Source organism: Pseudorasbora parva, chromosome 9 (genome assembly GCF_024679245.1).
Source record: "Pseudorasbora parva isolate DD20220531a chromosome 9, ASM2467924v1, whole genome shotgun sequence".
NCBI lineage: Eukaryota > Metazoa > Chordata > Actinopteri > Cypriniformes > Gobionidae > Pseudorasbora > Pseudorasbora parva.
The window spans coordinates 32100128-32116339 of NC_090180.1; the positions used below are offsets into that span (position 1 = coordinate 32100128).

Here is a 16212-nt window from a genome sequence, read left to right on the forward strand (position 1 = left end):
GATGTCTATAGCCTATATAACATATCATATTATATATCATATATTCTGCCATATAAACAGTATACAAACCATAAAATAATTAGATCACCATTTACTTCCATCAAATATTGGTGGTACTATTAGGGGCCAAGCACTGAAGCTGTGTAGACAGCTATTGTAATCGTTGGCGTTCTTATTATTATTCTTTTACTTGTTTTTCTTTATCCGCTCTTAAGTCTATGGCAGCCCATAAAACCTCTTGTGGGAAAGTTTGGCACACAGATAGTGAGGACAGTCTGAAATGTCACCATAGCAAATTTGGAGTCTCTAACTCAAATCCTTCTAAAAGGTCTCCGGTACAAGCTGGAAATCTCTCTGTGATTTAATTTTGTTTTAAGTATACTGAAAATGTTCCCGAAACAGAGGTTTCATTTCTCCATCCCTATACTAATGTGTTTTCCAGCATTGTTTCACAGTCTTTCATATCCAAACACAGTTTCTCTCAAGCAATCATACTTTCCCGCTCTTTCTACTGCTATGAGGAATCTTTACCTTTAGCTTCATCATGGAGTCCTGACACAGCTTGTCTCCACGTGTGGCCGTCACATCATCAATCCCAATCAGCTTGGCCTTGTACCTGATGCCATCGCCTCTGAAGCGCTGAATCAGGACCTGCTCGCTGCGATCCTGACCTACACAAACAGCACAGGTATATGGAGTGAAACTGATAATGCTGATTAATCATTAAAGGGGGGGTGAAATGCTGTTTCATGCATACTGAGCTTTTTACACTGTTAAAGACTTGGATTCCCATCCTAAACATAGACAAAGTTTCAAAAACTAATGTTGGACGTTTGATAGAGTATTTCTGTGTCAAAAATACTCCTTCCGGTTTCTCACAAGTTTCGGAGAGTTTTTTTCGAGTATGGGTCTACTTGACGTTAAAAGATCGGAAGGTCCTTGTATGGGCCGTACGGGCTCTTCTCCCGGTAGGGTGCGCGCGCGCGTCACTAGCGCGAGAGAGGAAATGCACGCTGTAAACAGTAAACTGCTCTCAGCTGCAGATCCAGTCGTCCGTGAACACTAATGTTGGTTATAGTCCGCGCCGCGCTCCACTTCATTCCTCCACTTTGACATTAAGCGACTTCAACGCTTCAGCACAGCATTCCGGGAAGGCAGCGCTGCATTTGAACCGATTTGAACGCAGAAATGCTTCAGTCGCATCGCAAAGTGGATCTCCACACTCCAAGAAGTGTGTTTTTGACGGAGCCGTCCCAGCGATAAAGGTTCGGTCCTGCTTTGGAAGCAGCCGGTGAGTAAAACTGCTTCAAATGTCTGTGCTGTTGCTTATCGTCGCGTATGTAAACATCAGTAAACGACACGATCGCGTGCTTCGTCATTCAAATGCACTAACGGACTTCATTGCCGTTCTATGTAACTTGTTACACTACTCTGACGTGCAAAACCGTTTTGCTTGCTACTAAGGTTTGGTCGCATACAATAGTCCATAAACCGAATCATGTCATGTTGACAGGCCTCTAAATACAGTACATACCACAGAGACGGACGTCCTGCTGTTGCTGTTTCTATTTCAGCCTCCGAATTAGATTATGGATCATATCTATTAGCTGAGATAGCGATGGGTTTCTATTTTTTTACAGTCTATGGTTTCTCCATGCTTGAGGACGTCACCGCTTTGCGCATATATCATTCTTTAGCTCCGCCCACACGATACGCCTCCAGGCGCTCGGTTTTTTCCGGAAAGACTCGGTACAGCCCATATTTCTTTTACAAATATAATAAAACGAAAGACTTTTCGGAGATATGAAGGATGCAATACTACTCTATAGGTACTCAAGATTGACATGAGATTGACTGAAACTGAGTGTTTCACCCCCCCTTTAAGCCTTTAACCCTCACAGGTCAGTAATCCAAAACAGGCAAACAAAGAAAATGAATTACCCAGCATGCGCAATGATATTACCCAGTGCCTGAAAAATGGGCTAACTTCCGTCAACATAACCAACATGACAACCTGCAATACTTGGCTTACACAAGGAGCATGCTGGGGACTATTTTCAGGTGCTGCATAATATCTGCTGCACACAGTGTACGGCAGCAAAGATTATTACACATGAATGAGAGTATCCTAGCCATATCAGCCTAGAAAATCGCAGCTTTTCATTTTCCGTTGGTCTTAATACATGATGTAACTAGAGAAGGGTCAAGTTTTAAATAGGAAAAATATCAAAAGTCTTTAGTCATTTTTGAGCGAGATGCTATCGGTCTAATCAGAATCACTGAATTATGCTAAGCCATGCTAAAAGTTCCCGGAGATCGGATGAATGGATTCGAAAACTGTAAAACTCTGTTTAACTGTTTAACTTTAGGGGAGTTAGAAAATGAGTCTATTTTCAAAAAATTGGAGTGTTCCATTAAAGCATTTTAACAGTATTTAAGTATTTTACTAGCTCAATGATGCACTAGTCCTCGACACCTGAGAGACATACCAGTACAAATAAAAACATATTTATTTTCTAAACTCAAAATAAAACTGAACACCTCAAAATCTCAATAAATCACAGTCAACACAACAGTCTCTTAAACATCTAAACATCAGTTAAGCTCAAGTGCACAAAAAGGCCATAAGCAAACCAATATTATTCAATAAGGTCTCGTCAATATAGCAGATAAATAAAATAATGTTAAGTAAATTAGTCAAAGTCTACTTGCACTGGATGTGCTGGTGCAGCCTCATCACTGGCTGCAGTCATGTCCTCGTCTCATAAATCAAACACTTGCGATTCAGAAACTGCCTGTTAATGCACTCGCATTTATGTAAAGTAGCCTTGTTGACATGTTTGTGTGAGTAAAGGCAAACCGATATAGTACCTGCAATGCCCATAGATGGTGATATTGCTTCTTTATAACAGAAACAAACTGCTGCAGAATAAGTTAGGTGCCATGCAAAATATGTGTAATTGCATTACTCAACACAAATGTACTGGAGTAAAAAGTGTATTCACTTGTTCAAAAAATTTGTCAAGTAGAGAGTAAAAGTTGCTAATATCTTTGATACTCAGTACAATTACAAAGTAGCCTAAAAGATACTTAAGTACAGTAACTAATTACATTTACTCAAAAAATTTACACCACCGAATAACAGTCCATTTATAATGGTTACTTTTCTTAAATAATACATTTAAAATGTCTTATTTACATATCTTATTTACTATATATAAATAATAGAAGTATTAAAGTGCAGTAAAGTGAAAGTATTAAACTCATGACAATCCCTTATATTTATAAATCAAGCACTCTTATGTCACTATTGTTGCTAATGTTGATGTTATTTCAGCTTTGTACAAAGTTTGATCTGTACATTTAGTTTAACTGCATTGTTGAACTGTGTGCAAGCATTTTAGATTTAAATGTACTTACACTGTTCTTGCTCCACCCATGCAATATAACTGCATCACTGTATGAGCCAAGTTTCCTATTTATTCTAACTGCAGTGCTCTGGTAATATCAAAGGTCTCAGAAGCAGAAACCTATGATATAAAATCATAGCTCACACTTACATTCACTAAAATATTGAAACGTTACATTCACTAAAATATTGAAACGTAATGTTTCACAACTTCAGCGCTAAGTTTTGATTGGTTTGGCACCTGAGTCACACCTGTCTGTTATTGGTTGAAGTGAGTCAGACCTGTCTGTTACTGGCTGAAGAACAGGACTTTGAAAAGTACTTGTCAAATGCCAATTCGCCCTGTTGCTCCATCACAAACTTTGTTAAAGTATTTTGTACTTTTGGTGAAAAAATACAAATACATGTATCAAAGTTGGGTAACACTTTATTTTAAGGTTCAGCTATTAACTATTAACTAGTTGCTTATTAGCATGCATATTAATAGGATATTGGCTGTTTATTTGTACTTATGAAGCACATATTGATGCCTTATTCTGCATTACCTTATTCTACATCCCTTAATCCTACACCTAAACTTAAATGCTACAAAAACTACCTCACTAACTATTAATAAGTAGTAAATTAGGAGTTTATTGAGGCAAAAGTCATAGTTAATAGTGAATTTGTGTTCCCCAAAGTGTTACCCAAAGTTGAATACTTTATTTTGATTTCACTCAAGTAAAAGTACTTAAGATTTATACTCAAGAAAGTAGAAAAAAACTGAAAAAAATGTCCTCAAGAACTTAAGTATTTATAATTAATTACTTTCCACCTCCGCTGTTCAGTGGACTGGGAACTTGTATGATGGCCATATCTCCACAGTGGGCCAGGTGTACCTACAGGCTCATACACCTGCCTCAAAATTTCAACATCAGGAAAATCAATACACTATGTAGCTCCTTGCCCAAATTCAAATCAATTCTAAACTGTACTGGAAATCAGTATTGGCCTTTCTCCTGGCCAGCATGACTAAGCCTCAGCAGATTATCCACAGGTCTTCATTTAGCCTCAATCAGTCACACTCTTCCTGGTCCACTCCACTGGCTTCCTTCAGAGCTGAAACTGCCACATGCATCATCAGGTGTATGCTCCCTCTCTCAAGTTACAGGCAAAAACCTTACCTGTTCCACTCATCTAACGTTATATGCTAGTTTGTACTTTTAATGCCAAAGTCAAAAATGTTGTACTACTAATAATGTTGTCTGTTATTAAGTCACTTTGGATAAAAGAGTCTGCTAAATGAATTATTCTAAATGTAAATTTAATATGCTATTCTCATTGTTTACAGTAGACTGAGTAAAAGCTTTAGTCAATAAACAAAAACCTCACTGAAGCTCCACAAATTTACAGTACATCTAGAGTGAATTATATTCTCAGTGACTGATAGCCCAGTAACGCATAATTTAATGTAGCACGTCATACTGCATGTTCCAAACTGAAAACCATATTGATCCAGTACAGTTGATAATCATATATAACATTCTGTAGTGTTAATGGATAACCAAGACAATTGAATGGAAATTACTCCAGAGAAAATGTAGAAAAGACAACTCCATTGTCAAAAGTACTCAGGGTAGTATATTTATACAGCTATGAAAATGTCAAGCTTTCAGGATGATTTAGTTTTTCTTGCATTAATATTCATATAATACACCATATTTTCACATTGACACAATGTCAGAGGTTGTGCATTTGTCTAGTCTTGTCTTTTAAGAGACAATTTTATATTTATATACCGATCATGCATACCATTATGACCACTGACAGGTGAAGTGAATAGATGTGTTAGAAGTGGGAAAAAATGGGCAAGTGTGAGGGTTTGAGCTAGCCTGACAAGCCAGACCCACATCAAGATGTTTGGTCTGGAAACTCACCATTGACAGGGCTCAATCCGAGGGGCGGGATAAACGGTTGTCTTTCAAACTCCCTCTGCACGCGATAGGATAGCGCTACAACCAACCAAAACAATGAAGATGAAGCAGAGCTTGTTGATAGATTAAACATTCACTGTCTCCGGTCGGCAAAACTCAGAACACATCTTTCCTTCTTAAGAATGACTTCAGTGCGTTCTTTGTTCTTTTCTCAGAGAAAAGCTTAAAGGGGGGGTGAAATGCTGTTTCATGCATACTGAGCTTTTTACACTGTTAAAGACTTGGATTCCCATCCTAAACAGACAAAGTTTCAAAAACTAATGTTGGACGTTTGATGGAGTATTTCTGTGTCAAAAATACTCCTTCCGGTTTCTCACAAGTTTCAGAGAGTTTTTTTCGAGTATGGCTCAACTTGACGTCGATAGAGCGGAAGGTCCTTGTATGGGCCGTACGGGCTCTTCTCCCGGTAGGGTGCGCGCACGCGTGACTAGAGCGAGAGAGGAAATGCATGCCCGTAAACACTCTCTCAGGTGCAGATTCACTCGTCCGTGAACACTTATGTCGCGTGCTGCGCACCACTGCTGTCACAGGACTTCACCAAATCATACCAAAGAAGTGTGTTTTGGACGGAGCGGTCCCAGCGATAAAGGTTCGGTCCTGCTTTGGAGGCAGCCGGTGAGTAAATCAACTTCAAATGTCTATGCTGTTGGCTACCGTCGCATGAGTAAACATCAGTAAACGACACGATCGCGTGCTTCGTCATTCAAATGCACTAACGGTTACTCCATTGCTGTTCTCTGTATAACGTTACACTAGTCTGACGTGCAAAACCGTTTTGCTTGCTACTGCTAAGGTCTAATCGCATACAATAGTCCATAAACCGAATCATGTCCTCATAAAGGACGGACGTCCTGATGTTTCTCCTGTTCAATTTATTTCTGCGTCAGATTTGATTCTGGATCATTATCTGTATTAGCTGAGATAGATGGGTTTCTCCATGCTTGAGGACGTCACCGCTTTGTTCGCGATCATCATTCTTTAGCTCCGCCCACTCGATACGCCTCCAGGCGCTCGTTTTTTTCCGGATAGACTCGGTACAGCCTATATTTCTTTTATAAATATAATAAAACTAAAGACTTTTCGGAGATATGAAGGATGCAATACTACTCTATAGGTACTCAAGATTGACATGAGATTGACTGAAAGTGAGTGTTTCACCTCCCCTTTAACTACAAGTCTTCCAGAGTCGCGGTCAAAGCTGATTCGAAAGACCACTGTTCGCCAGTTTCTGTGTTTACTAGAAGCACGCAAACGCAACTCGGCCGTTGTCATTATGGCCCCGCCCACCGACTCTATACACGATGTGATTGGCCCGGCAAGAGTTAGGGGAATACAGCTCAGAAGGGTGTTGAGAGTTGCTAGACGACACTCGCGGGCAGATTAAATTTGCTGCCGATAGGGTGAGTCTAGATTTCTAGGCTAGGTTTGAGCTTGAAAAGGGCCAAATTGTGATAGCTAGGCAACTGGATCAGAGCACCTCCAAAACTGCAGCTCTTGTGGGGTGTTCCCGATCTGCAGTGGTCAGTATCTATCAAAAGGTCTATCGATCAGGGTCATGGGCGGTCAATGCTCATCGATGCACGTAGGGAGCTAAGACTGGCCTGTGGTTCGCCGACAAGCTTCTGAGCTCAGATTACTTAAGAAGGTAAAGCTGGTTCTGATAGAAAGGTGTCAGAATAAATAGTGCATCTCAGTTTGTTACATATGGGTCTGCATGGCTGCAGACCAGTCTGGGTGCCCATGCTGACCCCTGTCCTCCGCCGAAAGTGCTACGTGAACATCAGAACTGGACCACAGCACAATGGAAGAAGGTTAAGGCGGTGGAGGCAGTGTGATGCTTTGGGCAATGTTCTGCTGGGAAATCATTGGGTCCTGCCATCCATGTGGAGCCTTTACAGCAATGTTTTGTTTGTTTTATTGATTTGAGAACAGGAGAATATTGCAGAATGGCTTGCTTCCCACAAATAAAATGTATTATCTGAAGAGGAATGATCAGATATTATTTTTCCAATAAGACAAAATAAGTCGCTTGAGAACAAGTCCATCAGGCTCATGTTTTGGCCTATAGAGTTTTTTTATTTTATATATATAAAAAAACCTGCTCATGAACTATTTGAAGCCATTAGCATTGAGTAACACAAAACTGACTCTTCTTTCTGTAAAAAAAAAAAAAAATGTCTTGCTGATTTTCCGACGAGTGATTAGAATGGGTAGGACCATTACAAGACCACTAAATATATAGCATTTTTCACTTAGCCCATTTTTTTTTTTTTTTTTTTTTTTGTCGAGGAGTTTATAATCTTAACTAAGAGACTAAGAGATTCAGCTCATGCTCTGACGAGCAGAAAAAGACGTTTGGAAGGAAAGTGCAGAAAGACAGAGCTAACACTTTAGATTATAGCCCGGAAAGTACTACGTAGGTAAAGTGAATTTACAGCATAATTTTCAGTAATTATACTATAACTATAAAGTAAGTACATATGAATAAGGGAACACTGTGCAATATTGGGGGAATAAAGGGGTAACTATCAGGACAATTAACACATTATTTATACTGTAAGTATTTTTTAATTGAAGTGTTTAATTGAAGTGTTTTTTTAATTTTCTAATTCAAGTGTTGTGAATTAGCTTCAGCTAAAAACACTATGGGCCCTATCTTGCACCCAGCGCAATTGACTTTGTTCACCGATGCATGTGTCATTCCTATTTTGCACCCGCACAAAGCGCACTTTTCCCTCCACAGAAGCACGTCACTAAACTAGTGAATGAACTTGCGCTCCCTGGGCAGTTCAGCGCAAAAAAGGAGGCGTGTCCCGGCGCAAACAATCCCTGGTGCTATTTTGCTGTTCCATTAAACAATTGTGCCACTGACCAGAAATAACCCAGTCTAAAGTCAGTGGCCCATTGCTCATTGTGCTATTTTAAGGGCGCATGCTTGACCATAATGTATAGCGTGCACAACGCGCATACACTTTGCTCATGCAATCTACACAGATGCAATAGTTATTTTTGCAAATCATAAATTGTTACACTAAAAAAATATTAACACATGAGAAGACGGAAATCATTGTGGTGTGCCACGAAGATGTGAAAAAATAGGCATAAATCTAGCTTACAAATTATTCAGAACATCAGTCTAGAGAACATCAGTCTCCTCGGCTGTGAACCGCTCCTGGCGTGCGCCTGGTAAATACGCCATAATAATAGCAATCCATAATGGAACTTGCGCACCTACTTTTAAAGGGAATGTTGGATGCCGCTCTGATTGGTTTATTCACGTTACGCCCAAACCACACCTATGAATAATGAAGCTACTTCAGACCAACCCATTTTAGATTTGCGCCGGGCGCAAGAGCCATTTATCCCGCCGGGAAAATAGCAACAGCGCCGAGACCCGCCCACAAAGTTACTTGCGCTTCGCGCTTTGACACTTGTGTTTCAGATCGTTAAAATAGGGCCCTATGATGCATACATCAATGTATGAATGTTCAAGTTTATCTATGTTTTTTGTATCTGTCCCTATCCAAATAAACTTAAATAAATAATTAAGGGGTAATTGTTTGTGTAGTTACAGTTACGGGCTGTAAATTAAAGTGGTGTTTGTTCCCCTCTTGTTTCATGTATATAGAGGGTAAATACTAATCTACGGGCTGTAAGTTAAAGTTGTTCTTGTTCCCCTTTTGTTACAGTACTTTATATACATTTATATACAAATTATTTATACAGTATAAATAATTTGTAAATTTTCCTTATAGTTACCCCTTTATTCCCCCAATATTACATATTGTTCCCTTAAACCTACACATACTTACAAAACCAACACTATAATTAGAGAACGGTACGCTGTAAATTTGCTTTACTTTCGCAGTACTTTCCGGGTCATAAGCGCTACCAAGACAATTCTAGATATTTCGCCCAAGAATAAAAATGCTGTCATTTATTCTTTTTCGTGTAATTCCAAATTAAATATGAATAAAACTGAATTTTCTTTTAGGCCACAGCTGCATGTAGAGCAGAAAATAAATAAATAAATAACATGGCAAACATGGAAGGGTAAAACTGAAGTGACATAAAGGATATAGCTGTTTTTAGCAAGACCATTGTTATTAACATTATCTTTAAGCAAACAAAATCATGTGATTCATCCATATAAACCTTTAACTGTGCTATGGTTTGAAATATTTTGTTGTGCTCACATGAAAATGCCTAATCTCATTGGTTCTGCTGTAATGAAAGTAGATCAGCGAATCTCCTAGAGGACCATGTGTGAGCCATCAACTGTTCAACAGCTCTGTGAGAGTAGGACAGATGGCAGCATATGGGGAGGAGGAAGAGACTCTCTAGACACCCCAATCTGTCAAGAGGCTGTTTAGTTTTTGGAGGCCTGACACAGAAACTCATTGACCTTTTAACCCCCAAGAGACAAATTACCAGATATGCCTCATATTTAATGCAGAATATTTAGCACTTTTTCCGAATCAGCTGGGTTCCAAAGAGAAGTCAGGACATTTAGGAAATATAAATAGAAAGGCATGATGATAAGATGATCATTTTAATCTCTTGATAATTAATCAACTTTTTGTGAAGTGAAATGAGAACTTAAGATAAAATACCACAAATAAGAACAGGTTTTTTAAAAAAAAAAAAATACTGTAGTTTGATAGAAGTTATAGTAATTTTTAATGTCTGATATATTTTCAAAATTAAAATAACTGTGTGTCTGCGATTCTAATGAAGAGCTTGCATTCTACCGAGCTGGTAGTGGACTTTAGCATAATACCCACAGTCATATATACGGGAATATTAATGTTAATCAAAATCAGGCATTATGCCGCTACCTCAATCATTCACTTTGCAAAAAAGAAATACACAATTGCTCAATAAATAAATGGGAGATTGTGGTCACTAAGCGGTTCTTGGATATTCTGATTTGATCAAAGGAGGCCTGAAAGGTTTGAGAACCTCTGCTCAGGAAGAGGTCACCAACTGACCACAGTCTACATCTGGACACAAAACTGGTTGAATAAATAAATATTAATTTGTTGCATAAATAAATATTAATTCATGAGTACTGATTCTCAATCTGGGAATCCATTGGGCAGTGCAGGGCAACTCTGGCCCTCAAGATCCACTTTCCTGCAGAGTTTAGCTCCTTCAACCCTGATCAAACACACCTCTCTCGCAATGGGTTGTGGGCAATATAAGCCGTTGTTTAGAGTGTGTGCACGCATAGATATGTGTACATAGAGGCCAGATTTGACTGCTCCAGACACGGTGCTCCACTAAGGCACTAAGGCCTAATCCTGACTTAATCGAAGCACTGTCTGTGGAACCGGGCCATATTACAATATTACAAGGTTTTGAACTATGGTAACTTTTTAGTGTCATCTGATGCCTTTGTATTGTTGCATTGTGTTACTTTATCAAAATCATCTGCTTAAGTTATTGCAGATATATTTATGTATCCGTCTGTCTAACTGAGATTGGAGCTGAACAGGAAAGTGGATCTCAAGGGCTGGAGTTGCCCAGCCCTGGTCTAGGGTCCAGATTTGGACCCCAATCCACTAATTGGTGACTTCTGCTCTACAATGTAGGCTAAATGTTATATATCAAGCACCTAATAAAATGGTATTTACAAAGTGCTTTACTGAAAGAAAAAAAAACATAAATACTATTTAATAATATAAGAAATTAAAAATTATAATAATAAAATGCAATCATTGTGTGAAATGTGATTGTATGGAAAATATCTGTGTGAACATTCTGCCTAATATGTCATTTTGTAATAACTTATAACGGCACTTTGGGCAAATGTGAAAATCATCTGCCCAAATAGAAATGTTTCACTTATTTTTCAAGTGTATTACAGCCAACCGGATCTCGTATCACACATATAAAGAACATTGATGAAAGTGTCTCAGTGTGCACAACCCAGAATGCCATTTCTATTGCCATTATTTCAAATGTCCATTTAATAAAGGTTTGATATTCTGCCAGAATTGTCATAGGTTACTATGTGTGTGTTTTTGTAGTTTGCATGACAGCTGTGTGTTTCAATCAGTTTTCTCATGGATTTTTGTCGGTAAGCAGCAGTTGCTATGGAGATTAAAAAATTCAAGGATGAGGGAATTTCATTTATCATTTATGGGCAGTGAGAGCAGAACACAAGCATACTTATATACCTAAGTATAGTGAATCTCTAATCAGAGATAACATCAAAACGTGACAGCTAACAACCAATCGTAATGTGTCCCCTTTCAAAGTGGAACTAATAAGTCTTGTATTGATGCTATGAGGAAAGTTTTCGGAGTGACTGGTGTCTGAAGCACATGTGAAACACGGCAAATATCATTGGCTGACGATAGTACATGGCATCTTTTTGGCTTTTTTCGAGTCCATTGCAGCTCAGGCCCACTGTAGCTGAGGCACAACCCCCATTCCTCCTCGGTAATATTACCCAGGGCTGTACTCAAAAATAGTCTCACTGATTCCTAGAGCCAACTTATGCTATGCCCTTTATATTACCACATAGTGATGCAATTCCCCAGCCCGATCTCACGAAAATGCGTATAAATAGTAAGAGTGTGGAATCTCATGGAATGTATACGCCAAAAGGAGTGTTGGCGTGCATATGGTACGCGGTTTTTCGCGTGCATATGATACGCACTTTATGGCGTATTATATGTACGACACCCCCCCCCCCCACACACACACACACACACTACCCTAATCCTCCCCAAGAGCGTGTCATATGCACGCCATAAAGTGTGTATCATATGCACACGGAAAACTGCGTAGCATTTGCACACAAAATCTCATTTTGGCGTATCCATTACACAAGATTTCACACTCGTACTATTGATACTCAATACCATGAGATTGTATTGAATTCCCTCAGGATGGCGGAGTGGGTCTTTGTTCCCCATAGAGTCAATCCAAGATGCTCTGTTTGGTTCCACTTAGAAAGGGAACATCTCAGGTTCCGACTGTAACCATGGTTCCCTGAGAAGGTGAACGAGACACTGTTTTTCACTGCCATACCTTAGGCTTGCCTTCACGTCTCAAAGCCAAATCAAAGCTGGGAAAAGCAGTTGTAACCTGAGATGTTTTTTACAGTTCAGATCTTAATGAGGAGATGACTGATTTCCAGTCTTTAATTGCCAGAACCATATAAATTATTGTAAAATAGTAAAATGTACATTCATCTTTGAGGTCCAGCAAAACACTGCTGAAAGTCATACAGGTTTTAAACAACATAGTGGTGAGAAAATAATGCCAGTATTTCCAAGTTTCTATAAAATTATTTATACAAAAATACAGTAATCATAAAGGAAGAGAAAACCTATGGAAATTATTGATGGCATGCAGATGGCAAATATGGTGAGAGAAATAGTTGTAGATAATAAATAGTGAGTGAGCCGGAGGCTGAAATATTTAACTTAATAGGTCATGAAAGGAAAGAAGAGACTGTGGTGGTACAATGTTTGCACAATGACATGTCTTTAGAACCGCTACCACTGAACTGACCTCTTCTTCTGGACTCCTTTTTCACACTGAGTTTGACATCTGCTTGACGTTCTGCCTCTGTTGACATCCTCCTGTGTCTCTATTCCTCTCAGTAGCATGGAGATGCTTATCTTGTTGTATCCTCTAGTCATCGGAGACAAACTCAAAACGCTGCATTATTGTTCCAGTCCTCTGAGATTTATGCCCAGTATTCAAACACAAGGAACTAGTCCAGTTGAGGCGATTGTCTATATTTTTTCAGAAATTTCCTGCATTAAATTGAATGGTGTTCCTCAGATATGTTCGCTGATCCAGTGGCATTCACATTATTTCATTATTCTTCATCTGGTTCCAAACTGCTTGGCTGTGACACTATGAAGAGAGACAGAAATAGAAGAGGTATTTATCACATTTTGTATTGTATAGATGTTGCTATTAATCTCCTTATTGTACTTATGGTATTAATCATAATTGTACTGCAATACATACAGAGCTTTGATCATAAAATATAAACAAAGCATTCAATATAATCTTAAAATGATATACTATTGGCAGATACAGAGTGAAGACTGAAAAATATATGCATTTTATGTTAGTAGTTGCTGTACTGTTATAAATATCTTGGTGATCTTTAAGTATTTTCCCCAAAGTACATTTTTTTGTTTGTTTTTTTACTTTTGAAATAAGAGCTTCTTTTCTGATTTGAGAGGAAAACTATCATATAATTTGATGTTAACATGAAATCCACCAAATTTTTGTAGTCTTTTTCCCCCCTCTATAAAGCACATTTTATCTGCATATTTCCAATTGTACAAACGCCCCCCTTCAGGTCATGGTACACATGGTGTGAAATCTTTACTGTTTTTTATCAAGTAAATGTATGAATAACTGATAACATGTTAGTAATATTTCATTATGAACACTTACTGGACTGAAGCAGCTTTGGTTTACTTGATTATCTACTTTTTTTTCCTTTTCTTTTTTTTGAAAAATCATGAGTATCAAAAATGATCAACAGGCATTTGAGGAAGGTTTATTTGTTCATCTCACAATCATTATCGTATTGCATTGCATTATGTTACTACAGAGCTTTGATCATAAAACTAAGCATTGAATGTCATCTTACTAAGACATATTACTGGCAGATACAGACGACTGATATTTATGCTTTTTATTTAAGTAGTTGCTATACTGTTATAAACATCTCATTGATTTACATTACAAGCATCAGAATTTTATCTTACATTTGGCTATATGAATATTCGGTACCAAATTGCATATTTTTGCTTGGTTTGAGTGTGAGTAATTTCACTCGGTGGCCACCTTGGAAACGCCTCTCGGGCAGATATTTGAGTCATGCAAGTGCAGCTCCAATCTCTTTGAATGTGGAAACATAAAATTCTCCAAAGCTGTTTTAACAAGCATATGATTAGTTTATATCACCAATAAAATCTGACATGAACTGCCTCATAAATGTGTCTTGCATTTCAGGTTGGTCAAGTCAATGGGATCAGATTTCATATTTCAGGGTTTACAGTGGACACATTAGTGGTCTTACTGTGAACGATGCATTTGTGCATGTTATTCCGAAGAAATAAAAAAAAAATGTTTTAAATATAAAACAAAAGATGTAACAATTCTGACCACTCAAATAGAACATTCTTCTCTATCTTCAAAGACATGAGCGCTTCCGCTGGGGAAGTCATGCATCATTAATAAACAAGCGTTCATTCGCACAGAACTGATGAAGGTTAGAAAAGCTGCCGCTTGTGATCAGACTGCCGTAAAAGCATCTCAGGCAGCAGATCGGAACGTGTGCATGTCTGGCTTTGCATCAGAAAAGGAAAAGGCCTGCATTGTCACTCTGAGACAATGCATTTTTTATTATGAATATGCCTATGTCTTACAAAAGCATGATTTAATGTGATGAATGACTGCTCTTTAAACCCCTTTATAACTAGGTCACCACACCGCTCAATCTGCTGTGTGGTTAAAGAGCTCAAGCTTTGCCTCTCTCTCTTTCATCTGGGTCAGAGCTCAGACGCATTGATATTACCCAAAGTGTCTCACAAATATGCTTGCTTACATTTTTCTTTGGGACTAATTTGACAGGATTGTAATCTGCTATCTGGCTGTCACGTCTTCAGGTTTTGATATGGTTTCATTTTGATTGCTTCCATGTGCTCTTATTTTTCTTCATTGATTTATTGTCTTCTGTTCTGATTGTCGTATCATTAGTTTCCTGTGTATTTATAGCTGTCATGTTTTGTTGTAATGAATATTGATCAAGTTTATATTTTTTATGTCAAGTTTAAGTCATACATTTTTATTCGAACATTTTCTTCATTTTGTAGTTTGCACTGATCACAACGCGGAGGAAAACCACCTGTCTCAAGAGAATGACTGCTTTGAGGGAATGCTGAAGACACAACAGAAAGCTGAGGAGAGAAAAGGTTTTAAGTAAGCAAGTACAGCAACATATCAGATGCTTCTGGTAGTAATGGGGAATATTATAAGTGCCCTGCAACTTCTCAGTAGGGTTGGGTGATAAACAATATCATATTGAGATTGCGTTGAAATTTACAATAACAATGATAAACTCTGGACATTTTTACTCAATATGGATTCATCTATAAGCCTCTCACACAACAGAAATAAACATGCATGTCACTAATAAGTGATTTTTGTGTGTGTAGTTGAACGCCACAGCTTCGTCTGATATACAATCTCTCACACACACTTAATACTAGGGTTGGGCATCGTTTTGATTTGAACGATTCTGATTCCGATTCCGATTCTTACTTTCGATTCCGGTTCTTTTCGATTCTCGATTCCGATTCTTTGAGGGGTGGAGTCAAAACATGTCACATCGATATTCAATGCTATTTTCAATACAACGGGGGAAAAACGCTGCATATACTGTCAATTAGATATTTTTTATATATATTTTTTTTTTGTCTGTCTTTTGAAAGTCTAGGCAATCAAACATTTCTTCTGAAGAGATCATTTTATATGATAAAGCTTTTAAGCTTTTTCTCATATATAAACATTGATCAATTACTATTAAAATTATCTCACAAATATTTGTTAACTCAATGTATTTTTTACAACGGGGTAATTGTGTTGCAATAGTTTACACACAGCACAAGTAAGCTTGATTTTGAATGGTAAATTGAATAAACAAAGATACATATTACAAAAAATAGCACAAATAAATACAATAGAATAAAAGATATAAATGAAATGGACTGCTTTATTTTTTCAGGTAGGTCTAACATTCAGGTAAGAAACTGAATAAAAAACGCAAAGTGGCTAAATAAATTT

At 38.0% G+C, this 16212-nt stretch overlaps 1 protein-coding gene across 1 annotated transcript in view; it reads right to left on the minus strand.

Annotated features, from left to right (window-relative positions):
• The window catches only part of LOC137088905 (complement component C8 beta chain-like), an 87689-nt gene that overhangs the window by 53351 nt on the left and 18126 nt on the right, over positions 1–16212 (minus strand). The window contains 2 exon segments of the mRNA XM_067452285.1: positions 532–671; positions 12910–13260. Of these exon segments, the coding sequence (XP_067308386.1) occupies positions 532–671; positions 12910–12976 (207 nt within the window). The 5' untranslated portion in view covers positions 12977–13260.